This window comes from Micropterus salmoides, unplaced genomic scaffold (assembly GCF_014851395.1).
Source record: "Micropterus salmoides isolate LMB-PRFRI ecotype aquatic unplaced genomic scaffold, ASM1485139v1 Ms_hic_scaffold_16, whole genome shotgun sequence".
NCBI classification, from domain to species: domain Eukaryota; kingdom Metazoa; phylum Chordata; class Actinopteri; order Centrarchiformes; family Centrarchidae; genus Micropterus; species Micropterus salmoides.
The window spans coordinates 4,291,293-4,318,821 of NW_024040707.1; the positions used below are offsets into that span (position 1 = coordinate 4,291,293).

A 27,529-nucleotide genomic window follows, 5' to 3' on the forward strand; every position below is an offset into this window, starting at 1 on the left:
AATGACTGACAGCAGCAAGGACGTCACTTTGTGTTGAAAAGTGGTGGGTCTCCAACATTGACAGCGTTGTGAGATTTGTGCAGTGGTGTTCATGAGAGAGAGAGAGAGAGAGAGAGAGAGGAGGAGGTGCTGTGCCCAGCTCTGCAGAAAAACAGTTTTTAATAGGCTTAGTAAAAAAAAAAATCAAAAATCAATATGTGGCGGTCAGCGCTGATATTGAGGTTCAGCTGTCTGCGGCTTTGCTGTCCTCTGTGGCATCTTTCTCTTCCTGGTCTTAGTGTCTGTGGCCCTGGTAGCTACTAGTACTACCACAGAAGGAGTCGGTTAGGCCTACTTTTTTACATTTCAGTTAAACTCTGCTTTTCCATGTTCTGTTGCAGCTTGTTTTCTTGCTGTCTGTCATTGTGGTGCATAAGTGAGATGGATGTGGCGGGGCGAAGGGCTGCGTTGACGTTCATATGGAATAGCCTGGGGAGAAGGCGGGGTTGGCCCCTGTCGCTCAACCTTCTGCCAACTTTTTCATTATTAGTAAACAGGTTTAGGCTAAGGAAGGCGGCCCACCGGCCCTGAGGTTGGCTGGCCTACCGGGATTTGTCCAGGTTCTCCAGATGGCCAGACCGTTACTGCTGCAGGACACTTCCAAGTAGGATGGCGGTCAAATGCAAGAAATACAGAAGTGGTATGATACTAATTTTATGATGTCTCTATTTAACTGCCTTTCTTGACCTTCTTAATGTGCTCATTGAAGTCATTGTATGGTGAAAAACATCAATAATAAATCCCTAAGAAAATAATACTTCCTTCATCCATCTATGCTTTTATCCTCCCGTCCTTCTGGACATCTGATACCTGAAAGAAGGGTTCTTTCTATAAGATCTGCGTTGTGTGTTTAAGTGTTTTGAAAAAGGGTGCGAATAATATGTGAAAAAAATCAGTTAACACATTTGCAAGATATGAGCTAAAAGGTGATGATGAAGATCAAGTGGAACCAAGGGGGAACTTAGGGTCTGAAAACTGAGGCGAGTGGGGAAGTCCTTTCAACCTGCATTCTATCAAATGACCAGTAGGGGGCGACATCTCTGGTTTCAAGAAGAAGTCCGGCTCCATTAGAAATAATGTTAAAATGTTTCTACTTCTCAGCTGATTTATTACCTCAGTAAACACTTTCATAATGAGTTTCTGGTCTCAGTCGCTAGTTTAATGTCTTCTTCAATACAGCATGGTGTTCATTTAGTAAATTATGGTCCAATTTACAGAAAAATAGACCATAAAGCAGAGCATACTTCAGGGCATTACTATCCGTGATTGACAAGTCGTAACCATGGCGACCTGTCAATCAGGCCAGAGTGACTGGTACCCAAGCCGCTGTGTGAATTTAACCAGCGTTAGGAGTCGGCTGTTCACTTTCTCTGGTGAGTACATTTAGTTTTAAGACTGTGAATTACAGATGCACCTAGCTAAGCAAGCTAGCTAGCTCCACACACGGCCGTTAGCTCCACCGTCTCGTCCAAATATGGTCACGTCTGATGCCGCTGGTTGCAAAAAAATCATCATGGCGGAGGCCAAAATGCCAAACTCGAGGCTTCAAAACGGCAGTCCAGAAACCAACGGGTGACGTCATGATGACAATGTCCACTTCTTTTATACAGTCTGCGAGTGGATCCCAGTTTCATTAAGCGTGTCTTAGCAATCCAGAAAAACTGAAGTGCACAAAGGCAGTGTTTGATTTAAATAACCACTACCCTGTCCAAATTTACACATTACACAAGTACATAGTGTACACGGTGTACTGCATGTCAATGTACAAACAGAAGTCTGCTGTGCTGCTTTCCATTGTCTGTTTATGGCACAACTGTTGTTGTATGTTGATGTTGGTACAGTGTCGTACTCTTAACTGTGTGTATTTTTTACTGTAATTTTAAATGTGGTGTCATCGTTTGCATATTTGTTCGGAGAAGTCGAAGACAAATTTCCACTAAGGTGGACAATAAAGTCTAATAATAATAACAAAGTGTTTGAATTGAGAATTGAGTGTCTTAATTAGTGGTGGAATGTATCTAAGTACTTTTCCTCTAGTGCTGTACTTTAGAACAAATTTAAGGTACTTGTACTTTACTTGAGTATTACTTCTACTCCTCTACATCTCAGAGGCGAATATTGTACTTTTTACTCCCCTTCATTTGTCTGACAGCTTTGATAGCTACTTACTTTTACATTACAATTTTTATTCCTCTCCTGTCCAGTGAACACCATGTATCTCCAAATGTGGTGATTTTGAATTTGAACTCTTCTGATAAACCAAAGGATGAAATGTTCCTTTCAGTGGTGTGAGAAAATTATTGTACTTTCTAATATTAAAACCGACCTTAGATCAGCTGGAAACAGGGCTGTTTTTTCTGAGTTCATGAAAAGTTGACCCTTTTAGAGATACATGGTTGTCACAGGACAGCAAAGCTACAAACACATGATGATCTTACAGAATATGATGTATTGCTTTACCAACACTATATATCTACTGCACATCTTTTCAAATGCTAACACACTGTGTCCACAACTGTTAAAAACAGAATAATGGCAAATGTCCTGCATTTCTTCACTAACCAGACATATACTGGATAGAAAATATTTACAGAATATGTACGTATGTTTGCATCTCAGTGTGCAGTGTTTTGAACACTGCACACTGAAGTGTGGTTTAGGACCGCAGTCTAAGTGTAAAGCAGGAAATGTGCTTGTATTTTAGCATAATTGGTTCAGGAATTGTTAAAAAAACTGTTTTGCAGCAAATATACATTTTAGGAAGTATTTTTATTTTTTAAAATTAATTTACTACATGCAGTGATATGGAAAAAAGAAAGGATACTGACGAAAATTTCTGTTTCTGAATTTGTTACTTTTCCTTTACTGCAGTCTACGAAGTGAAAATATGATGATTTAATAGAAAATCCATTCAAGCTTCAAAGATAAAACATTTTAATTTACAGTATGTGTACACGCTCCCTGCTGTACTTTCTGAGTGAGAATTGTTGCCAGTGTTTAGTGGAACGAGTTTATTTTGAGATGAAGTGTTTTGGTGGTTTGAGTGAGTTTTGGAGGTGAGATTAACAGTTTGGTCAAGATGCTGGTAATGCAGACTGAATGAAAAGTTTTGACAGTTACTTGTAGGCAACTGAGAACTACTACAGGAGAGGATGGAAAGGAGTCAAACATCTGCAGGAATGATATGCAACATACTTGTATATGCAGCTTGCATGCTTATCCTGCATCACTATCGCCTTACTGGCCATATCAGTTTCAACTTTGATATTTCCATTTCACACATGCAGAAGTCCTGCAGTTCAGCAGGACACCAAAAATTGAGTATAACTCTTATTGATCCTCTCCACGGAAATCTTTAGTAAAAGGCGAAAGATTTATACGATCTGAAGAGAAATCAGAGTGATCTACTTTAATTTGCAGTGAGAGGACGATCACTTCCGCGGGAACATGACCCTCACCTCTGGTGTAAAGTTGATGCCACTAAACGGATTCATGTTGTTTACATGTGGCGGTTCTGATGGACAGAAAGGTCGCACGTGGATATAAATGTAGCCTCTCACGTGTTAACTGTGATACTGTGAGACGCAACTTTTATCCTGCGCGTTCACGTTTGTGCAACGCAAGGCATGCTGGGATTGTGTGTTCGCTTCTGGTTTACCTATTTAAAATTTACTCCAGGGGATTTTCGTGAGTTTAAAATATTAATTTCAACTACAGAAGGGTACGACTGCACGACAGCAGTACCAACACTTCCAGCTGTGTCAGGACTCTTAAATAAATATTAAATTACTCCCCCCTCTAACACCCATTACACGTGAGAGGGACATGCCCCACCCCCACCCCCCGGTTTGAGTGACTAGTTAATAAATCAGTCACACACTCAGATATGATTAAACGGTTGAAACGCGGACAAAAAGCATGTAGGCCTATGGAAAACATGCGACAGAAGGCAAAGGTGGTGCTGAAAAGTTAAGGGAGAAAAAAGAGTGGTGCAGCAAAGAGCCTTAATATTACTTTATTTTGTGCTTTTTGTACCTGAAGACAGCAGTGGAGACGCCTGCTGCAGGGTGGGTAGTGACTTGTTACAAGTAATGTAGTTTTGTAAAATAAATAAATCAAATCAAATAAAGCTATTGGCACCTTCTCACGGTCCTTTTTTTAAAACTGTAGCCTACTTTTACTCTTTACTCCAATATTTTCTGTGGGCCAGTAATCTACTTTTAATTTCGGTACATTGTCCATTCATACCTTCATAATTTCACCAGTCTGTAATATGCTATAGGCTTCGTTAACAGAGGCGCTGTCAGCCAGCTGTGTGCGCGCTGTTACGCAGAAGAGCGCCAGGTCTCCTGTGTGGTACAGAGACGGGCGCTTATCACAGATATGAATGAGCTGGTCAGATGGAAAACTTTATCCTATAAAATCAGGCAAATACCTTTTCAGTTTAAGGCTTTATTGTTCTACTGAAGCAACTGAAATCCAGTGAGCCGTGTTGGAAAGCAGCCTGCGTCGCTCTTTAACGAGCCAGCCGGCACTTTCACTTTCCATTAATGGCGCATTAAAAGCGTCTTAGTCTCTGCAGAGAAAACGGAAACTTCACACTGTAACATCCAAGTCTGATGATCACTAGAATGATTCTGATGAATTAACAGTATTCTTTTGTTGAAAAGAGCATCGCTTTCTTTTGATGGATATTAGCCTGTTTTTTTTTTGTTTTGTTTTTTTCATAGCCTACTGTTTAATAGCGATGTGAACAGAATGTCGCCGTGAAACTAATCTTGGCTTTCACTCAGCAGCTACCAGCTGTTATTTATTGAGATGCACAGAGAGAGAAAATATGGTGGATAAAACAGTCCTGTTGGGCTTTACGCATGACGCACAGCTTCCTCTGTATGCTGGTTTACCTGCTTTAACAACGAGCTGCTCCCGTGTTACTGCCACAATCATTCTTTGCGTTGGAAAGATTATTTAGATGCTTTAGGAATAATCAGATTGTTTTGGCTGCCTGTGCTACTGCAGAGCAAGTGCTTTGGTTGGCTACATGTCTATAATAAAATCAAACGTGTTGGAGTTTATTCAGGCTCATCTCATTCCGGTGTTTCTTTTTCTTTTAAAGGAAGTTTTATTTGGTGTTTTTGATCTCAGGAGGGATCAGAAAGGACGATATTTCAGAACAAATCTTATATTCTTCCTTGCTAAATATAATATCCAAAACTGTAAATTTACTGGTTCTAAACCATTCTTCCCTGACTTGAAGAATGATCTCGATGCATATAGGGACTCCATAACATATCGTTTAAAAAGACTGTAAAGCTCAAAAGGACTGTACAACGATATGCAACACTTAAGCTCCTGGAAGTGACTGAAACTCTAAAACAGAAGTTGGTGCTTTATTGAAAATGAATCTCTAAATTGTTGGAAAATAAAATGTTGCTGTTTGTGCCTTTATATGTTGCAGGCATGTGCCAACATAGTTTATAAAGTTCACCAATTAAAACAGTACCGACAATCAGATAAACATTTACTTCAAGTTGGGGTTCACTGACTGAATTCGTTTGTTTTTGTGTTGCAAAGCAGAACCAGACAATTAAAATAATTCTGGGTGGTTAATTATGAGAGGAATAAAATTGACCACCTCCCTGAAGATTATGAAGGAAGATCACAGTAAAAGCCACATTACATGGACACAGACGTCCGTGCGTTTCTATCTGAAGTTCTTGCATCGCTAACGGATCTCAGCGGGTATCGCTCATATTTTTTCATTGCACACAATCAGCAGCCCCGCCTTTCAGCAGGGCATCAAAAAATTGAGTATAACTCTTATTGATCCTCTCCACGGAAATCTTTAGTAAAAGGCGAAAGATTTATACGATCTGAAGAGAAATCAGAGTGATCTACTTTGATGCAGCGCGAGCAGACCATCACTTCCGCGGGGACATGAAACTCACCTCTGGTGTAAAGTTGATGCCACTAAATAAAAACACACAGCGGACTCGTGTTGTGGACAAACATATCTGTGCTGATACATTTAGTCTAAACTTTGCACTTGTTAACTGTAGTTAAATCTAAACACAACGCTTCTCCTGCGCTCACGTTGTGACGCAAGGCATGCTGGGAGTTGAGGGCGTCATTCTCGTTTAAAATGTCCCCCCCCCCCTCCCTCAGTGTTATTCATTTACTTTTCTGTTTTAATCCACTTAGCTCACAAGACATGTCGATGCACAATATTTGGTTCATGAAAACAAGACGAGAAGATATTTTAACGCTAATTTGCAGAAACATTCAATGTTGAAATATATGAGAGGGTGTTTCAGCGCCCCATATCAGAAGAGTATGAACATTAAACACTTAAAGGTTCAGTATGTAATATTTCTGAGGATTTATTGACAGATATTCAATAAAAGATCCATAACTATGTTTTCAGTGGTGTGTAAGGACCTTACACTATAAACTGTTGTGTTTTTATGACCTTAGAATGAGACATTTATATCTACATAACCGCGGGTCCCCCCTTCCATGTTTCTACAGCAGCTGAAAACGGACACACAGCACCACAGAGCGCGTTTCGTCACTGTTCAGGCAGTGCAGACACTCATCACTATGTTGAATACGTACATTAGAAGAAGAAGAAGAAGAAGAAGAAGAATATCCTGCAGGTGTCGGTAAATAAGTTTTGCATCGGTGAAATATTTGCAACCATTAGATGGTGGATGAGAAAATAAGGCATAACATGGACTTGCAGTGACATGTTGTTTGGTTAGCTCAGTTTGTAAGGTGCAGGACTCATGACCCAAGGACAATTATTTTTTATCTCTCTCTCCCTCTTCAACATATGGATTCTGCTTTCCACTTTTTCACACACGTAGGTTTGAATTTATTTTCCCTTAATAATAAAAATCTTATCATATAAAAACTGCAGTTTGTGTTTACCTGTGTTATCTTTGTCTAACGTTTCAATTTCTTTGATGATCTGAAACATTTCAGTGTGACAAACATGCAAAAAAATAACAAATCAGGAAGGGGGCAAACACTTTTTCACACCACTGTAAGTGTTCAAAGTGAAGTGTTGATAAAGTATTTTCAAATTGACTCTCTAGACTGTCTTCTTGATACTGTTATAAACAAATTATTATTACTTTTATGTAACAGTAATGTTAACAACAGTCATAGCTTTCTATAATTCACAGCAGATGCATGCAGTGGCTGTGTAATGCACTTTAAATTTCCTGCATTTCTAAATAGGCTTAATGTTACTTATTTAATGCCATTTCAAATTAAACATCTAACTGTGTTGCTATTGATGACACATGAGTGAGAAGTTAAGTTCCTTAGTGTTAAATTTAGGTCAATCGCTTCCATGAGGCTTTTACTGTAGAACGGTAAGACCAGTTCCTCCAGAAGTATCAAACGAAGATCAAATGTATCTTCATCACAAGGAACGCAGCTGCGAAACACACATTGTCCTCAGTGTCCCATAACTCTGGGGTGCATCCATCCATCCATCATCAAACGCCTATCCTGCGTACAGGGTCGCGGGGGGCTGGAGCCAATCCCAGCCGACATCGGGCGAAAGGCTTGGTACACCCTGGACAGGTCGCCAGTCCATCGCAGGGCACTCTGGGGTGCAGTACATCACATTTGGGGATTCCATGTGGCACGTTTGGGTTGGACACAGGTCGGATTCGGTGTGCGTTCCAAACATCTTTAATGTTATTGAGCTCTTCCTGGAAATAAACATAAAATGTAACGGGCAAGAAAAGAAGAAAAGGAAAGGAAACAACATATCGGATTGACACAATTAATCACTGAATGACAGTCATGAGTTTTAATAGCCTTATATAATGTTTTGCAATCATCCACTTGTTACCTGAATAATTCCCATTACGCACAGCTGAAGAATGACCTTGTCCAGTAATCGTCCGTCCCATAGCTCACCAAGAAGCTGGATCCAATATTCCATACCCTCTTTCTGGAGTTCCGCCCCACCAACTCTCAATGCGTTGGTTTGCTGTACTCACTCCAGTGAGCTAGTTTCGCTCTCCTGACAAAGTGTCTCCATGGTTTAAGGGTAAAAGCTGCTGCAGCTCTTAAGGCAGTTTATGTGCCACGGTCAGTGTGCACTAGTTTGGGACAGTTACCTAGTGATCCTAAAACTTCTACAAAATATCTCCCAATGACTCTTGGGTCACTGCTGGTGTTGTAGGCATTCAGCCAAATTACTTTCCGAGAGAAGCCGTCGATACATCCATTAATACACACACCAAAAGGTTTTAACTTGTCCTGTGAAGTCCAGCTCGGTCAATATGATTCTCACTTCTTTTTTTTTTTGCTTTAAGGCTATGTTCTTGGCATTTGCTAAACATCCATCTATATCCAAGCATCTTCCCCGGGATCCTGTAGTTGTGCAGGATGAAGTCAATGACATGGCTTAAATCTGCATAGCCCCTCCGTCGGCTGAGTCTGCTGTCTTTTAGTATGTGCAGCAAACGATTCCTGCTGATGACAATCCTGTGAGTAAGTGCTAGAGCAGTAAGAATGTCATTGTATGACATTAAAAGGTTGAAATAAAACTTGATCAGCTGAGTTTTCTCCATTATATGGTGGCCGCAAGAATCTGAAGTCCTAAAAGACTCATATGAATTTATAGTAAATTATCCTGTTTGCACAAGATTAAAAAATCTCATATTATGCTCTAGCAAAAAAAAAAATATCATTACGTCAATACAAAGAGTTTGAGATTTCATTCAGATATGGCTGGGCAATATAATTAATATTATGACATGACACTAGACATTGGCTGTGATTTTGGATATCTTAATATTGTGATATAGCACACATGTTCTCTTTTTCCGGATTTAAATCCTGTATTAGTGTAAGTAATGCAATTTTCTGTACTTTGATGCACTTTCTGATCATACAAATTAATAATAACTGTTAATCAGAAACCTCATCTTATGAAAGCTATATTGCCAGTCCATCAGTATTGGGGTATTTTGGTCCAACATTTTGTGAAGTATGACTTCATCCATATAACCCATTTTAGAATATTACAGTAAATTAATGTAATCTGACTCCAAATCTATATCGCTTGTCTACCCACCACTCAAAGCCCTGCAAGGAGCCAAGCAGTTATCAGGCGTAGTTACAAGTTCCGTGCTCTTGAGGTGCTGCTGCTGGAACCAGCCACCTTCTGTTTACTAGACTAGACAGCACCTTCAAAGACACAACACCATTGCTCTGTAATCCATTTTTTCCCCTGTGTGTGAGGATGTGCGCGGGTCGTTTTAAGGTGAAGTCGGCCACAGACACTACAATGACCTGTTAATGTTGAAAAGAAAGAAGAAATTGTTCGGTATGTTTGTTTTTACACTTTGCACTTGTCATGGATGTCTGTTAATGTTCAGGTTTTGACATTTAAATATCTTAGTGCTGTTGTTCCCCATGCCACACTTCTCTCCCAGCTACATGAAGGTCTGAAACTGTATGATCTCGCTGATCTAATGAGCCAATACCCAAACATCTGCCAACTACTCTTTGTCCCAGGGATGGAGGTGAAGGTGAGTTAATGTTGGCTTTAGTAGGGATGTACTGATAAGCATTTTTTAAACTGCTAATAGTGATGTCCTTCACTCAAAATATCAGCTAATCAATCATATTTTTACTTTGACTTTTAAATATTCATGTGTGGGTTCAATGGACTATAATAATAATTAAGACATTTATTTGTGTTCAGACAAAGCATCCTTCTCGTGACAGAGATAAAATGATATTAGCTAAATATCTGGCAACAACAATAATATCTGCGCATCCATGATGGATGGAAGCGTTTTATGCGACTTGGGTCCAGAAGTCATATGTGGCCTATAGCCTACATGTAATTTGGAGAGCACTGCACACTGGTACTATCAAAGAATGCAAAAGCAACTCATGTGACCACCGTAGACAAATCTGTCACAACACAACAGAGTCCAGTTCCTTGAAGAGGGTGATACTACAGCTGGACGATATGGCCAAAAATGTTATCACGATAAAAAGAAAAAAAAAAAATTATTTCAAGTTTAAAGGCTGATTTTTGCTTCTGAGTGAAAGTTGAAGAAACCTGATGGTTAATGCAAAGAATTATACATAAGCAAAATCTTGATCTCAATATAGATCAAAATAATCGTGATTACCATTTTGGCCATAATCGTGCAGCCCTACCGACTGAACAACCAAGCACAGTGTTGACATGATTCTTTTTTTAAAAAGTAAGCCGTAGGAAAGAATAACCACAGTTAATTAAAAAGACAATGTGTACCTAACTACTGATACGAACTTAGAATAAAAGCATTCACATAACAATGGTTGATCCCCCAGTGAGTCAATGCGGGCTGAAGAGAACACAATATTTTTGAGTTATGAAAATAATCTCACCTCTTGCTGCAAAGCAAACACAGGCTCATTTTTAATCCCTATGTTACTGTAAAGCATAGACAAAGTAGTCTATAGTCTGTCCTGAGAGAAATTTGCTCTTTAATAGCCACATTCTGCAATCTTCTTATGCGCTAAATGTGAAAACAACTACCTATCTCCGTCCCTGCAACAAAACAAAAAACGTTGAAGCAGTGCCATCTGCAAAACCTGTGCAGTCGCTGCAAACATGCTGAAGGCAGAGTTAGTTGAGGGCAACATGGACAGACCAAGGACCACTGGGATCCATAGCACACTGGAGTGACTGTGTAGTAACAACTAATTAGTCCTCTAGATCAGTGGTTCTCAAAGTGGGGTCTGGGGACCCCTAGGGGTCCTTGAGGGGGTTCCAGGGGGTCCCCAGCAAAAAGGGGAATCATTTATTTTCACTATAATTCCATCCATTAAGTAACATAGTGATTGAATGCATGACTATTTTGGTGATGGACTTCATATACTTTCTGGAATAAAAGCCAACTAAAAGCCAAAATCCTACCAGATGGGCGATCCTGGGACAAAATCATATCAAATGGGGGTCAGTGGTCTAATTTGCCTCAGTTTAGGTGTCCTTCACATGAAAAATTTGAGAATCACTGCTCTAGATTAGTATGAGACAGTTGTGTTGTCATGAGTACTTGAGGGAAATAAATAAAACAAATATGTCAGGGAAATGTGCACTAAACCAAGAACATGGGAGCCTAGGGTTTCAATATTTCGCTCAATTTTCACAATTTAGAGTTAAAGGCAGTCTTAAACTTGAGGGCAGATTTTTAGATTATTAGCATGAGTTCAAAAACATGAATTCTGTAGACTCACCAGAGGGGAGGGGGACACGCCGTATCACCCACCCAGCATCAGCGACATTGATCCGCCCCATAAGCTCCAGCTGCTGCTGGACAGGGAATGATGAGGCATCTCATCTCTAACCTCAACTGACTGTTCTCTTTACCCTTGACCTGCCATTCTAATAACATCTCAATCACCACGTGATCAGTAAAAGTCAATACTCACACTCTTTCTCAAACCCACCCCTTGGATAGGAGTCAAGCTGTCATTTGGACTTTGGATTTAACTGGTCTGAACATTTTAAATGCATGGGTTTGTGGTTATGCATGCACTAGTATACAGCAGATGCTTGTTATTTTGAGATGCTCTTGCAGGCCTTCATCTGGGGACTGACACGACACACTTGGGGCAAGTGAAATTAAAATGTTTTTTTACATTGTATACATTTCAGATTTTGACAACATGTATGAACCAAAATAAAGCATTATTTTATATAAACAGAATTATGTCATTGGTCAAGCGCGAGTCTGGAAAGCACTTAACAGCCAGCCAGCCCTGTCATCAAATAACCCAGCGCTGAATCAAGGGGACTGTAGGTGTAGTTGTCGTAGTTCAAAATGAGTTAGAGAAGTGGTTGTAGTAAACACTAACGAAACAGAAGAGAGGAGAGGAGGGCGTCTTTAGGGAGACGTGCCATCCAGAACCAGGGGGAGAATCAGGGTTAAGAAGTTTTGGAAGATGACGAGGAAGCTAACCAGAGACCGGACGGGGCTAATGTTAGCAGCGCACCCATACTGGGCTGTAGCAGCAGCGCACAGTGGGTTTATCAGCTGTCTGACCCGGTGTTGTGAGGGGACAACCCATGAAGATGCTCGCCCACTGCTGTGTTGTTCACTCCCAAATGGGGAAGAAGATCACGGTGCCACGCTTGGATTCACTGAGCGCCTGAGAGCGACCCAGTCTTTCACAAATGTTTTGTAGAAGCAGTTTGGGTGCCTGTAGGTGCTTGATGTTATACACCTGTGGCTATGGAAGTGATTGAAACGCCTGAATTCAATGATTCAGAGGGGTGTCCCAATACACCAATACATTTACAAAAAAACTGTACAACTGTTCACAACAGTGTATTATGCAGTCAGGGCTCAATACAAAACCCAAAGTTCAACCAACAAAGAATGGGTCCTTATCTGAGTTCACATCTCCACAAGAGTCCAGTGCGTTGTGTGTGTTTAGTTAAATAAAATAAGATGATCAAATGCTTGATCAAACCTTTTCCGTCCTTCACTGTTTCTGTAGCGCCACATAAAGAGTTGTTCTAAACGCAACCCTTAATGACTGTATATAATAATGTCCAATATGAACTGAACATTTTAATAATTAATAAACCACGTAATGAATACATAGAAAAAGGGTAATGCACAGGTGGACCAGGGGTTTCCTGAAGTTGCCCACTTTGCCCAGTACGCAATGTAGTATTGGTACTTTGCTGTCTGTGATCAGGGCTAAATGTTGGCAGGGTCCTCATTAGCTAATTGACTGCCAAGGGATATGTGGCAGTTATACACAGTATACATTCTCATATACATATTAGCAACACATCCACCAATGTGTCCCTGAGGAAGACACTTAATCCCTAGTTGACATACAGAGCAACTGTAAGTCGCTTTCGTTTTCAATACACAAGGAAACCTCAGCATCTAACTTAAGATGAAAATACTATTGCAAAACAGAAGTGAATTAGCTACATGGACATAAATACCAGTTCATCTGTATCTGTATATTTTCTATTTCTATTTTCTAAAAACATTCAAACATTTAAACAAAATTTTTGTCCTGGAGCAATGCTAGCACAGCTGTGCAGTTATATAGCGTTTTCTTAAATCCAAATCTAGTATCAGCTCTGCTCATTACTCCTCTTATCAATATGTTACCATTTACCATTTAGCTTTCAACATTAAAGTTCTCGATAACCGTCTTCACCAAACCTTGCTCCATAATGTATAAAATGATGACTAAATATGTGTCTGACACCTTGAAATAACAGGTGTAGACTTTTGTGCTTGTCTGAGGCCAAAATGAAGAGAAAAATCATGTTTTTTAAAAATCTAATTAAAATATTAAAGTAACTAAAGAAGACTACCAGCACACACACCTGTCTATCTTTTGGTACCTGACAGTTAATCCAATACTCTGCGCTATGGAAACATTTTGTTAGGTACCAAAAGAAGTATTGAAACTCCTGGAGAAGAGAGGCAGGAAAATCTTGTGATGCATGTTTGAACATCAAATTTGTTCAAAAGGAAGCTTCCTCCTCTCCCAAGCGTAAAACCGCAAGAGTCATTTTGTATCTGCTGTCTGAATCAGTGATGGCTGAACATGTTTGCTTTTAACTTGTCAGTCAGTGTGTGATAATATTACCTGTTGCAGTATACACACTTGTGGTCTTGAGAACATTAGTTTGAGTTTACAGGCAGTCGGCCAGTCTGTGTTTATTTTGCCTTGTGTTTCTTTTATATATATTTTCTTATTTTAGTCACAAGGAAATTCCTTGTTGTTCAAAGGTGTTATACGAATAAACACACCGGGTGGACATAACTGACGGTAATTATAAATATTATTACAATATATTTGTACATGGGCCTGTTGTCAGAGGAGAAACAGGCAGCAGTGTGCTGATGAGAGCAGCTGATAAGTCATAACCTTTAAACTAACTACAACTTAGTGCAGACAAGGGCTGAACAATTTATTGAAGTATCACAATATGGCCATGTGCAATATTCAAATTGCACAAGCTGCAATAATAAAAAAAAATAGAAAGATTAAAATGAAGCATTGTGGTTCTACAAAGGATGCCAGTGCCTGGAAATCATATTCTCCAGGCGTGAGGGAACTTGCTTGTTTGGTACAGACCCATATCCATATTTACCCATATTTGGTACAGACTCATAATGTCAAAATAATCATAATAATCTCTGATATTTTCATACATAAATTATCGTTCAGCGCCAGTGCAGACCGTGCTGGGTGGAGATTATAAAACTACCTTCAGCCTGGAGTTTGACTCCTTGAGCTCCTCTGCTTGTGCCGTGAGCTTTTCCTCACAAATCCCTGATGATGACTGATCCAGTTACCTGTTTGATCAGACAGATCCTGACATGTCAAGTCTCGTGGTCAGTTTAGTTACTAGATGACCGTACAGCTGCTATTGCGCCACTGAATGTAGTTTCAGGTGAGAAAGTAACCATTAAACGACTAACTATTACATTTAGCTCTAACTTGTGTTTCAGTCCTGTGACTCCAAATTGTGGCATTTTATTCATTCCATCGTTCCTCTTCAAACACCCACTTCTGTAAGACTCATTCTCCGTGAACACACGTCATTTTTACAAATATCCCAGTCAACACACCATTTACACTTACGCCGCAGCTTAAACTCATGATATACACATTCTCACTTCCTGTAATACATACATCCACTAGTTCCCCGCTTCCCCTCTAAGAGTTTGTATCAATGCTGTAGTATAGCCACGCTTGGTTATTTTTGGGGTGTTCTGCACTCTGCTTAAAAATAAAAAAGTCAGGATAAGCGGAGAAAACAGAAAAAACACCAAAAACTTTCATGGCTTCTGAAAGGAAACTTCCTTCTTTGGTGTGTTCCCACAATTATAACTTTCTGTCCGCTGTCTATGAGGGTTGACTGAACATGTTTGCTTTGTACTTGTCGGTCATGATACTGCCTGATACTACACAGTTGCGGTCACATTAGTTTGAGTTTACGTTCCCTCAGGCAGTAGGCTATGTCTGTTTATTTTGCCTTGTTTGTTTTATATGTTTTCATAATGCCTGTCTGTCTTAGGTAAGACAATTCTAGCACAGATGGTGCTTGGTAAAATGTGTCTGTCTAGAGATTATAAAACTAACTTCCGCCTGGTGTTTGACTTCTCGATCTCCTCGGCTTGTGCTGTGACCTTGTCGTTATAATTCCCTTCCTTAATATGTCTGACAAAGATATTTTTCTTTACGTTTCCCAACATGCTGATGAGGGAAGTCAGCATATGGTTTTGGAGGCTGATCAAGTCATTGTCACCTGTTGGATTAGACAGATCCCGGCACGTCACATCCTGTGGTCAGTTTAGTCACTAGATGTTTGTACAGCTGCTATTGTGTTGCTGAATTAAGTATTGAGATTTTTTGAGATTTCAGGAGAGAAAGTAACCAGTAACATTTTTGAATATGTGGTCATTGCATCAAAATGATTCCTTCTGATTTCAGCAACATCCATAGTCAAAATGGAGAGAACAGTGTTGTCTCTGCGTGCCCTTTGGTAATTTACTGGTGGCTTTGATGTTTCCATTGAATTTTGAAAAAGCACCTGCAGTAACATTACTTCTATTTTGAGCCAGAAGAACTCCCGAACATTATTCCCTATAGTGATAAATTATTTCCCGAAAGGCATTAATAAATGTAATTATCTGTGTGGCTGCTGTATGTAATAATGACGGAAATAGATCCATCATGATAACAAAAAGTATGTATTTTGTTTTGTATCACATACAGATAAAATATTTATATTAGTATTACATTTGACATGGAACAGGTGGAGCTGTGTCTCCAGTTAACTGTAACAGGTAACACCTTTGTTTTTGTTCCCGTATCAGTTGCTTAAAATTACTAGAATGTTTTTTTTTTAACATTGTTTAACGAACTGATTGACATTTACTCAAGGCTGTGGCAATAGCTAAAACAATTCATAACAAAAATTAGACCGTGTCCTGTTATCAGGGGATGACACGTAAGTTAAGGAACCAAAGCACCCAGAAAAGATATATAAGGACTGAGTTCCCTTTTCCAAGACATCCTGCTACCTGCTACTGCTACTTCATCTGATCATCACTACAAGGTAAGATTTTAATTCATGACTTTCACCACAGAACCAGCTTTACAGAAAAGACTATATATTAACAGCCAGCTAACTAACTATATAAAAGAGATTATATTTAATGTTTGACTTACTTTTCAGTGATAAATGTAGAAATAAGACTTTTTTATTTTTATATTACAAAAGTGTTAACTCCTGGCATCAGTGAATTAATTTGTCTAATGTCTTTACACAGATGGCATCAGTTCTTCATTTCATTGGGCTCCTCTGTTTGACCAGTGGGCTGTGGATTGGAGCAAATGTAAGTAGAGTTTTTACATTTGTTTAATTATTACAGCTATATTAAACCTATAGGGTGTTTTAATGAAACCAAGGCAAAATCCTAATTTAGTCTATTAAATTGTCATTTTATTGAAATGTATGTGATCAAATTGCACCGTTCCAACAAGCATGTGTGGTGATAATATTTAGGGAGGCGAATGAGCCATACTACCAGCCAATAAGTGTGTATTAGGAAAATGATTTAAGAAAATGTCACCAATGTGCTTCGTAGACATTAAGGCTGTCATTCCTTCAAAAAGTCAAGTTTGAGCAAATTCAAGCTAATTAAATTAATTTGAACTGATTCAATCACAACCCCATATGTTGTAATCCTGCACCTCCCCAGCGATGTCCATCTGTCTGCGTGGCTCCAGTTCTTTCATCATCCTGAAAACGTTCTCCTGAAACAAAACCAATGGGCCACATATCCTTGCATACAGATCTTGCCTTCTTTAGGTGATGGTCTTCTTATGAGCTTCTAGTATCTGAGGAGGAAATGAAAAGCAGGCAGTCAGATGAGACTGATGTTGCTCCACTTCTGCTGCCTCACATAAGTTTCAGCGAGCAGGCAAGTCCTCAGATTTGTGTTGGTTGTAGAGTAAAGCAGCTGCTTTTTACAGTCGGCTTACAGGCTTATTTTTGTTGGTAATTTTAGTGTAAATCCCAAAGAGCTTCCACACTCTGCTTCTTAGGTGCTTCAGTGTCATGATTATTTGATCAGCACAGCTTTGCTGGTTAGTGTCAATGCAAACTTCCTCAAACAGTCTGTTTCTTACACTTTGAATAGTTAATCTTTTTTCGGATGTTCGAAAGGTCACAAAAATAGACAAATACCCCCATTTTAATAAAATACCATCTTACCAAAAATAGCAAAAGCTTCCATTGTGTTCACAGAGTATCTTCACACATCTAAGGCTACAAAAAGGAAAACTCTGTTCATTTCTAATGCTGTGTTTTTACATCTACAGGGGCAAAGTGGACAAGGTTGGTGCTTTTTATATTTATGGAGGTGAAATTAAATTAATTTTGAAATGGAGTAATTGTAGAAGTAATTTTTCAAGCAAAATGGAAAACACTGCCTAATATTAGCTTGTCAAATGTGAGGATAAGATGACAATTGTTTTATAGGTAACTGCCCTGCGACCTGCCCTCCTGGTTGGACTCAGTTTGGCAGTCGCTGTTTCCTGTTCCAGTTCAGTGATGTGGACTGGGCTACTGCAGAGGTACTTTATGAAACAATAACAGCTAAAACTGCCACCCTGTATTTGTTGTCACATCCTCTGAACCAGTTTGCTGCTATAAGAATCAAGCAGTCAAAGAAACCCTCATTTGTTAATAATTATTTAAAAGGCAACTTTCTGTCTGTCAGTCTCAATTATGTTGATACTAAAAGTAAAGTTGTGTTTTGTTATTTGTTATTGTGATATTCACACAGTTTGACTGCATGTGAAAATATTTCAAATACAAAGGATTCTTTCGTTGTTGGATTCTATTGTTAGTTAAATATTATGTCCATTTAGTTATGTTGAACTTAAACTGTGTGTTTGCACTTTCTCATCAGCGTTTCTGCACTTCTATTGGTGGGAATCTGGCCTCCATTCAAACCCCAGAGGAGTACACCTTCATCAGAGATCTGATTTTCAGATCGACTAACTCACATAAACCAACTTGGGTCGGAGGCTACGATGCAGTGAAGGTGAATATCAGATAATCTCATTGAGATGTCTTTTGCAAGAGAGAGAACAAATAACTACAAAGAGAAGACGGAAGCATATTCCGTAAAACTTAAATTAATAGCCGAGTCCCAAATAGCTGCCGACCCCGTTTACTGGCCTGGTGTGGGAACACATTTTCAGGTCCCATTTAAACGCCTGGTCTGGTTTTTATAGAAGTTCTTTGGATGTATAAAACCTCTTAAACCCAGCAGCTTTAGCTGGCTCTAAGATGCTTATATATAGCCTCTGTCAGTATGGACATGCTGCACATCGTTAGAACGGTTAGATTCTCCACAGTTCAGTTGTTTATTTAACGGAAACAACAAGTCCCAAAGTCTAATTCTTATAGATTTACTGATGTAACCTGCATGGTATAAGAGATGAAAAGGGGGGAAAAGTGCCGACTCCCATTACCTTTGAGGTGCTCGTTAAGTCCGAATGTGACCATTGCTTGATTATTTATCTTCCTTCAGTCTGTAAGGGTCCACTGATCAAAAGAATCAAAACAGCTTTTCAAAAAAATAATCCAAGCTGTGAATCCCGTCATGTGAAGTCCATCGCTCTCTGACTGCCGTCTGTCAGAGCTAGATCAAATGAATGACTTGTGATTGATATTACTAGATACACTTTATACAAGTAATATTATATTTGAAATAAATAAACTTTTTAATAGTAGTCTATTTCAGTTTTATGCAAGAGGAATTAAAGGCCTGTCCCATATGGACGCCTGTCCCAAATAAAGGCAGGGTCAACAGCTAGGGTCTGTTTGACAAAAAAATCGTCATTAGAGGGACGTCTGTGCGGACGGCCGCATATCTCATGCATGCATTTATACCTGTGCGTTGGTGTCCATGGGGTAAAATCATAAGCGTGCGGCTCTTTCATACGTAAACGACTTTTCATACGTAAATGACCGAATGATCACATAATTTCTTTAAATCTTTATTGCAAACAGAGGCATACAATTTACATGGGACACTGTGAGGAATACATAGCAGTATACAAATATACAACACATAAATAATAAAATCTCACACTAGGCCAGGGACAGTATAATTCATAAAGAAAGAGGATTATATGTTGACAGTTTTCAAAGCCTTTTTGTTGTTGGATTGGATTTAGATAATAAATTGAAATAATGCACAACCTTATGGAGAAAAAGTACAAAGTCAGGTTTCGTACTGCTGAATTTTACATTTGTGAATGTGGAATTTTGCCATTAGCCACATTCTCCCACATTAATGCAAAATCTTTATAAATATGGTCAATGATGAATCTGCCAAAGTTTTGCCAAAATGTTATGGTGTGTAAACAATATGTCACTGCAACTTGTAGTTGAATTTTTGGGGAGGTACACGTCAGGCTATGCCATACATTCGACACAGAAGTATAAATCAAGCTTTGTCTGCATTTGGGCCTAAATCCCTGGTTCCTGTCTCCGAGTTTGATAACTGTTAACAGTTGTTTTGGAATGGTGACAGATTTCTCTGCAGTGGGGATGTCTGCACTGTCTGCATAGCAAGAAAAATAGTAAATTGACCCTTACAACTTTTTCTTTCAGGAGGGTGTGTGGCTGTGGAGTGATGGTTCCAAGTGGGACTTCAAAGCCTGGACTGCAGGGGAACCCAACAACGCTGGCGGAAATGAGAACTGCATGCAGATTAACTATTCAGGTACAAAATGATCTGCTGTCCTCCTGTTTGGGATTTTTGTTGAGAAGGAATGTGAAAGTTCTCAATCTTTTGTAACTGATTGTTTACTGTATTATCTCATTTATACCTTGCATTCTGTTCTTTTTGATTGTTTCCTTTCTTTGTTTTTAGTACATTAGTACAGTTTCATTTACAAGGCAAGAGAGTCCTATATCAGGAGAGTTTTTACTTACTTAAAGCAGCAGTTGGTAACAACTGCACATATAATGAAAAACCTTTGGCCTCTCTGCTGCTTGTTTCACGCTAAGCCCCTCCCACCAAACCCATAAGCAGGACACTAGAGTCACGGCAAGAGTCTTGACAGGACCCGATCCCTCTTGCCGTGACTTGTCTTCTAAGAGATGCCCCTCCAATGCTTAGTGGCCCAGAGCAAAGTGCTCCAAGCTTCAGAGACAGCTGCGACAAAGTCTAACAGCAGGATGACTAAAGTTCAGACTGCAGGCCAATGTGACCCAAATCTGATTTTCTTGCCCATATGTGACTCAGATCTGATCTTTTTATGACAGTGTGAACAGGCCAAGTCACATGGAACCTGATCTTGGGCCACTTTAACATGTGGTCCAAATCCGATTTTTTAAAACGTGACCTGAGTCTGGACACTCGGACTCATCGGTGTCGGAATCGATGGGACTTTGACGTCACTGTAGAGCAGCTGTTCCTCCGCCAGACGGAGGCGCGATGTACGAAAAAGCTCCACAAAGGCCAATATTATACATGTGGCTCTTTTAATCCTCCACCTCGCTATCATCTGCTCACAGATTCCCTTTTACACCTAAAATGGACCGGTCATGAGCTCTCTTCTTAACCAGAGTCTGATATGGGCCACATTTAAACAATAATGTGAACTGTCAAACAAAAAAAAAAAAGAATAATATTGGAAAATATTGGGAATTAAACATTACGGCCTGCAGTCTTCTGGCTGTGATTGGTTGTTTTGTTCAGGGAGTGGTAGATTGTTGCAAATAGCAGCAGGAGCAACCTGCTTGTTTTATTTTATTTATTTTTTCTTACAGATTATCTGTCTCATGTACTAATGTCAGGATATAGTGACAGTTTTAGCAAATGTGAAAAAATGTGCTGTTATTGTTATATCTGTCTACAGGAAGAGATTTTGTCAACGATTACTCCTGTACTACCCTGAATTCTGTTCTTTGTGCCAAACGCCTGTAAAGATCTTCATCATGTGGTGACACATGAGGATGTCACTTCCACTGATGATGGTATTTCCACCAGGATCTCAAGCCTCGATGACATCACTGCTGGAAAACCAATAGACAGTTCTGATTTGAATTTCAGTTGATTCAATAAACACATATATCCAGTTCAGCAACCTGTCTCACCTCTTTGTAACACCGTCTCATGCACCACAGCTTTTGATTTCAGATTCAAAGAGTAAAACCGCACAAAACTACAGCACATCAGAAACACACAAATCAAAACAGACACACACACAAGCATGATTACAAGTACATCCAGTGTGCATATCCAGTACATCAATCATAGACATCTGTTAACAATAATTTGGCAGTTTTCCAAAGTTCAGGATCTGGGGTCTCATTTATAAAACTGTGCATCGAAACCTCACTAAAAGTGTACGTGCGCCCAAAAGCCAAAAATGGTGTACGTTCCCAACTTGAACTGTAGCACATGTGAGGGCGCTCAATGTCCGACTCTTTAAACGCTTATAGTTGCCTATAAATGGTCAGTGAAACACAATTAATATTAATACCTCTTACTGCATGAAGAAAAGGAGGTAAATTCTGACAGAAAAGCTACAAAACGAAATTTACTGATATGGTATCCAATATATGTGCATTTGACTCATAACAGTTCAAAATAGCACTGTAGCTGCAGGACAGAGGGCCAGTGACCTTCTACAGGGAGAGCAGTGAGTGGTGGTTATGTAGGGACCGAACTCTTCTATAGAATTTGACCTCTAACCCCTTGTTGTGTTACCTCAGAATAGTACTGTACCCTTCTATGGGTTGGAGCTTTATTTTGCAACTAAACAATGACCCAGCTACAATTTGGATTCCCTCGTTTGAAAAGAGAGTAAAACAAATGCATTCCGCTTGTGTTTGAGCATTTATTTAGGCTACACAAACAGTCCGCTCACTTAATGAGGCTGCCAATGAGTTGAAAGAAATATGACTTGTTTTAAATGACAGCGTTATGTTTCCATAATGTGTTCTTACAAGCAGCGCATCACAGCCACACGCTGGCAACGAACATGTGATTACAATAGGCAATATGAAACTATGGTCTGGTATCTGAAAATAGCATCAATTTAAATGTAATTTGTCCTCCTGTTCACCTTATTTATGAGAATAAACTAAGACAGATTAAACTGTCATATTTGAGGTGTTCTTTTGCAGAAACAGAAATCTCTGTTTGTGTTTATTATCCTCAGTCATAGTTGGTTTTGTGCACCGCAAATGATCTTAAATTGTGTGGGGTTTTTTGCGCATTTCAGGGAAAGTCAATCAAAGGAGTGTTTGTTTATTCAGAAAGCCTACTCAGAGGTAATATTTCATTTTATAAATGAGACCCCTGGACCCTGACTCTGCTTGTACTGATTGTGCAGCTACATATGCATGAGAAGAACATCATTAATAAATATGACTAATAATAATTGTTATGACCCTGGGGTCATATTTTGTTGTTTGTTTATCTCTCACTGTCAGCTGTTCTCCTCCATTAGAGTGTGTGTGTGAGTGTATGCAGGTACTGGAGAACAGGTGGACACACTGGATTGGTCCGGTTGAGCTGATTGGAGCCTCCTGATTGTGCACCTGGATGACAGCAGCCATCTTAATCCCTACTGACAGGAACTCTCCCCCTCTCTCTGCCATTCCCAACCTGCCTGAGGACTGTGTGTTATGTCTGTGTTTATTGTACATAGTGAACGGTTGTGACTATATTCAACTTACATTGTAAGTAGTTTATCGTAGTCCTTCTGATTGTCTTATGACAACCTGGTTTTGTTGGCTTTGCCATTTTTGTTGCTATGAAGCAATTTCCTTTGTCGTAGCTATATTGTGTCAGCTACTAGCAGTGAGTAGGAGTGAGAAGCCCTTTTTTTTTTGTTTGCACCGTTTTCTCCTGTTTTTGGACTTACAAGCCTAGTTTTAGAGCTTTGTCTTTTCTTTACCTTTTGGGTTTAGGAAAGATTTAGATTTTCTTAGTGTTTTGGTTGTTGTTTTGGGCACTGCTCATCTCCGATGTATAATAAAAACTGCTAAATTGTGTTTTGGCCTTGTTTGGGAATGGGAAGAGTGGGAGGCCACATATTCATGTTACATCCAGGACACCCCTAGACCTTGGGACGTAACATAATCCATTCTCTAATCCTATCTGTGGATAATTAACTACCCAGCCCTGCACACTGCCCTTCTGGTTCCATCGTCCTTCTCCTGCAGCTCCTCCTGCAGCTCCTCCTGTTCCTCCTCCTGTTCCTTTTCCTTCAACTGTTCTTTATAATATATATATATAATATAGCATATATGCCTATATATAAATAATCTCAGGTTATAATAAATGCATTACTTATCAGTGCCTGTGCTGAGTCCAAGGGCGTCACTTTGTGTTGAAAGGTGGGCACAGGGGCTTAGATTAGGGGTGTGAAGAGACACTTAGCTCGCGAAACATCACGGTATGTGCTATTATTTTTACAAGAATGAAACGAAAAGATCCCTAAACGGTGTTAAAGATAAAGATGTCTTCAGTGCTGAGATATATGATCGGGGGTCTGGGGGGACCTCCTCCAGGAAATATTGATCTTTAAACCCTTCTTTTCCTGCATTCTGGTGAATGTTTCTGCACCAATTTATGGTGGAATTGTTTTTATTTGGCCTATGTAAAAGGAAACGCGACATTTCAAAATATATAATTATAACAGAATTTAAGTCAGTGCAGCTCTCAGTCATTCTTATCACCAAAGCAAATTCCTTGTATGTGTAAAACACTTGATAATAAAGCTCCTTCTGGTTCTGATTCTGTGCTGCTTTCAGATCTGTTTCTCCTGTAGATCAACTTTTCTCATGTAATATCATCCCTGCTGAGGCAACACATATGCAGGCATGATTTAGTCTTCCCTCTATTGTCATGTTCACAGGGAGAGAACGGAAAACGGAAGAGGTTGGTTAATTAGACACATTTAGCAGCCTCTTGAGCCGTTTTTTTCTTCTAAATTATTATTTTTTTCAGCACCACACATTTCTTTTTCCTCTTTCTTTCCTTTCAACATATTTACCTGCTCTGTTGTGCTTGTCACCAGTGTTGGGGTAGTTTCTCAAAAAATTTAATGGATTAGTTACTTTTTTAAACGTAATGCCTTACTTTACAGGATTACTCACTGCAGAAAATAACTAGTTACACTATTACTTACATTACTTTTGGGTTATTGCATAACATCACCTGCGATGCACAATAACTGCCAAATAACAAGTTACACCTCATATATATATTCTTTTATACTCTTTAATATTACAAAGCTGCCCAACATTTGTCAAGAGAAGAACAAGGCTATGGTACAGTACTATAATGCTTAAAACTTTCATTGGAAACATTTTTTTATACACATTAACAACACCTCCACCAATGTGTCTGAGGAAGACACTTAATCCATAGTTGCTCCAGAGGAAACCTCAGCATCTAACTTAAGATGAAAATACTATTGCAAAACAGAAGTGAATTAGCTACATGGACATAAATACCAGTTCATCTGTATCTGTATATTTTCTATTTCTATTTCTAAAAACATTCAAACATTTAGAAATTTATGTCCTGGAGCAATGCTAGCACAGCTGTGCAATTATATAGCGTTTTATTAAATCCAAATCTAGTATCAGCTCTGCTCATTACTCCTCTTATCAATATGTTACCATTTACCATTTAGCTTTCAACATTAAAGTTCTCGATAACCGTCTTCACCAAACCTTGCTCCATAGTGTATAAAATGATGACTAAATATGTGTCTGACACCTTGAAATAACAGGTGTAGACTTTTATGCTTGTCTGAGGCCAAAATGAAGAGAAAAATCATGTTTTTTAAAAATCTAATTAAAATATTAAAGTAACTAAAGAAAACTACCAGCACACACACCTGTCTATCTTTTGGTACCTGACAGTTAATCCAATACTCTGCGCTATGGAAACATTTTGTTAGGTACTAAAATAAGTCTTAAAACTCCTGGAGAAGAGAGGCAGGAAAATCTAAATTGTTGGCAAGCATGTGATGCATGTTTGAACATCAAATTTGTTAACATGGACGCTTAAAGGAAGCTTCCTCCTCCTGTGTCTCCCAAGCGTAAAACCGCAAGAGTCATTTTGTATCTGCTGTCTGAATCAGTGATGGCTGAACATGTTTGCTTTTAACTTGTCAGTCAGTGTGTGATAATATTGCCTGTTGCAGTATACACACTTGTGGTCTTGAGAACATTAGTTTGAGTTTACAGGCAGTCGGCCAGTCTGTGTTTATTTTGCCTTGTGTTTCTTTTATATATTTTCTTAATGCCTGTCTTATTTTAGTCACAAGGAAATTCCTTGTTGTTCCACCGGGTGGACATAACTGACGGTAATTATACTATAAATATTATTACAATATATTTGTACATGGGCCAGTTGTCAGAGGAGAAACAGGCAGCAGTGTGCTGATGAGTGCAGCTGATAAGTCATAACCTTTAAACTAACTTCAACTTAGTGCAGACAAGGGCTGAACAATTTATTGAAGTATCACAATATGGTCATGTGCAATATTCAAATTGCACAAGCTGCAATAATAAAAAAAAATAGAAAGATTAAAATGAAGCATTGTGGTTCTACAAAGATGCCAGTGCCTGGAAATCATATTCTCCAGACGTGAGGGAACTTGCTTGTTTGGTACAGACCCATATCCATATTTACCCATATTTGGTACAGACTCATAATGTCAAAATAATCATAATAATCTCTGATATTTTCATAGATAAATTATCATTCAGCCCCAGTGCAGACCGTGCTGGGTGGAGATTATAAAACTAACTTCAGCCTGGAGTTTGACTCCTTGAGCTCCTCTGCTTGTGCCGTGAGCTTTTCCTCACAAATCCCTGATGATGACTGATCCAGTTACCTGTTTGATCAGACAGATCCTGACATGTCAAGTCTCGTGGTCAGTTTAGTTACTAGATGACCGTACAGCTGCTATTGCGCCACTGAATGTAGTTTCAGGTGAGAAAGTAACCATTAAACGACTGACTATTACATTTTGGTTATCTGAACACCAGGAACTTTAAACTCCTCTCTAGCTCTAACTTGTGTTTCAGTCCTGTGACTCCAAATTGTGGCATTTTATTCATTCCATCGTTCCTCTTCAAACACCCACTTCTGTAAGACTCATTCTCCGTGAACACACGTCATTTTTACAAATATCCCAGTCAACACACCATTTACACTTACGCCGCAGCTTAAACTCATGATATACACATTCTCACTTCCTGTAATACATACATCCACTAGTTCCCCGCTTCCCCTCTAAGAGTTTGTATCAATGCTGTAGTATAGCCACGCTTGGTTATTTTTGGGGTGTTCTGCACTCTGCTTAAAAATAAAAAAGTCAGGATAAGCGGAGAAAACAGAAAAAACACCAAAAACTTTCATGGCTTCTGAAAGGAAACTTCCTTCTTTGGTGTGTTCCCACAATTATAACTTTCTGTCCGCTGTCTATGAGGGATGACTGAACATGTTTGCTTTGTACTTGTCGGTCATGATACTGCCTGATACTACACAGTTGCGGTCACATTAGTTTGAGTTTACGTTCCCTCAGGCAGTAGACTATGTCTGTGTATTTTGCCTTGTTTGTTTTATATGTTTTCATAATGCCTGTCTGTCTTAGGTAAGACAATTCTAGCACAGATGGTGCTTGGTAAAATGTGTCTGTCTAGAGATTATAAAACTAACTTCCGCCTGGTGTTTGACTTCTCGATCTCCTCGGCTTGTGCTGTGACCTTGTCGTTATAATTCCCTTCCTTAATATGTCTGACAAAGATATTTTTCTTTACGTTTCCCAACATGCTGCTGAGTGAAGTCAGCATATGGTTTTGGAGGCAGATCAAGTCATTTTCACCTGTTGGATTAGACAGATCCCGGCACGTCACATCCTGTGAAAGTAACCAGTAACATTTTTGAATATGTGGTCATTGCATCAAAATGATTCCTTCTGATTTCAGCAACGTCCATAGTCAAAATGGAGAGAACAGTGTTGTCTCTGCGTGCCCTTTGGTTATTTACTGGTGGCGTTGATGTTTCCATAGAATTTTGAAAAACTGGGATTTACCCCAAACTGCACCAGAGCAGCACCTGCAGTAACATTACTTCTATTTTGAGCCAGAAGAACTTCCGAACATTATTCCCTATAGTGATAAATTATTTCCCAGAGGGCATTAATAAAAGTAATTATCTGTGTTGCTGCTGTATGTAATAATGATGGAAATAGATCAACACATTAAAATATTGTTAACCATCACGATAACAAAAAAGTATGTATTTTGTTTTGTATCACATACAGATAAAATATTTATATTAGTATTAAATTTGACACGGAACAGGTGGAGCAGTGTCTCCAGTTAACTGTAACAGGTAACACCTTTGTT

General features: G+C 39.2%; 1 protein-coding gene and 2 non-coding genes across 3 annotated transcripts; 1 reads left to right on the top strand and 2 right to left on the bottom strand.

Moving 5' to 3' along the window:
- Positions 1 to 3,328: 3,328 nt before the first annotated feature.
- On the bottom strand, positions 3,329 to 3,442 carry LOC119906294. Its single transcript, XR_005444961.1, has one exon. It is a non-coding gene; the product is annotated as a U5 spliceosomal RNA (small nuclear RNA).
- A 2,374-nt stretch (positions 3,443 to 5,816) lies between these two features.
- LOC119906296 lies at positions 5,817 to 5,932 on the bottom strand. Its single transcript, XR_005444963.1, has one exon. It is a non-coding gene; the product is annotated as a U5 spliceosomal RNA (small nuclear RNA).
- Positions 5,933 to 16,096: 10,164 nt separating this feature from the next.
- On the top strand, positions 16,097 to 21,231 carry LOC119906267 (galactose-specific lectin nattectin-like). Its single transcript, XM_038723832.1, has 7 exons — positions 16,097 to 16,174; positions 16,389 to 16,454; positions 17,443 to 17,458; positions 17,603 to 17,697; positions 18,036 to 18,170; positions 19,751 to 19,862; positions 21,004 to 21,231. Exons 2-7 carry the CDS (start codon positions 16,389 to 16,391, stop codon positions 21,069 to 21,071), a joined length of 492 nt encoding a protein of 163 aa, XP_038579760.1. The 5' UTR covers positions 16,097 to 16,174; the 3' UTR covers positions 21,072 to 21,231.
- Positions 21,232 to 27,529: the final 6,298 nt, after the last annotated feature.

Coding starts and splice junctions, on each gene's coding strand:
- LOC119906267 (XM_038723832.1), top strand. CDS start 16,389: ATGGCATCAGTTCTTCATTTCATTGGGCTCCTCTGTTTGACCAGTGGG. Junction 18,171..19,750: donor GAGGCTACGATGCAGTGAAG/GTGAATATCAGA, acceptor TTTTTCTTTCAG/GAGGGTGTGTGGCTGTGGAG. Junction 19,863..21,003: donor CATGCAGATTAACTATTCAG/GTACAAAATGAT, acceptor ATCTGTCTACAG/GAAGAGATTTTGTCAACGAT.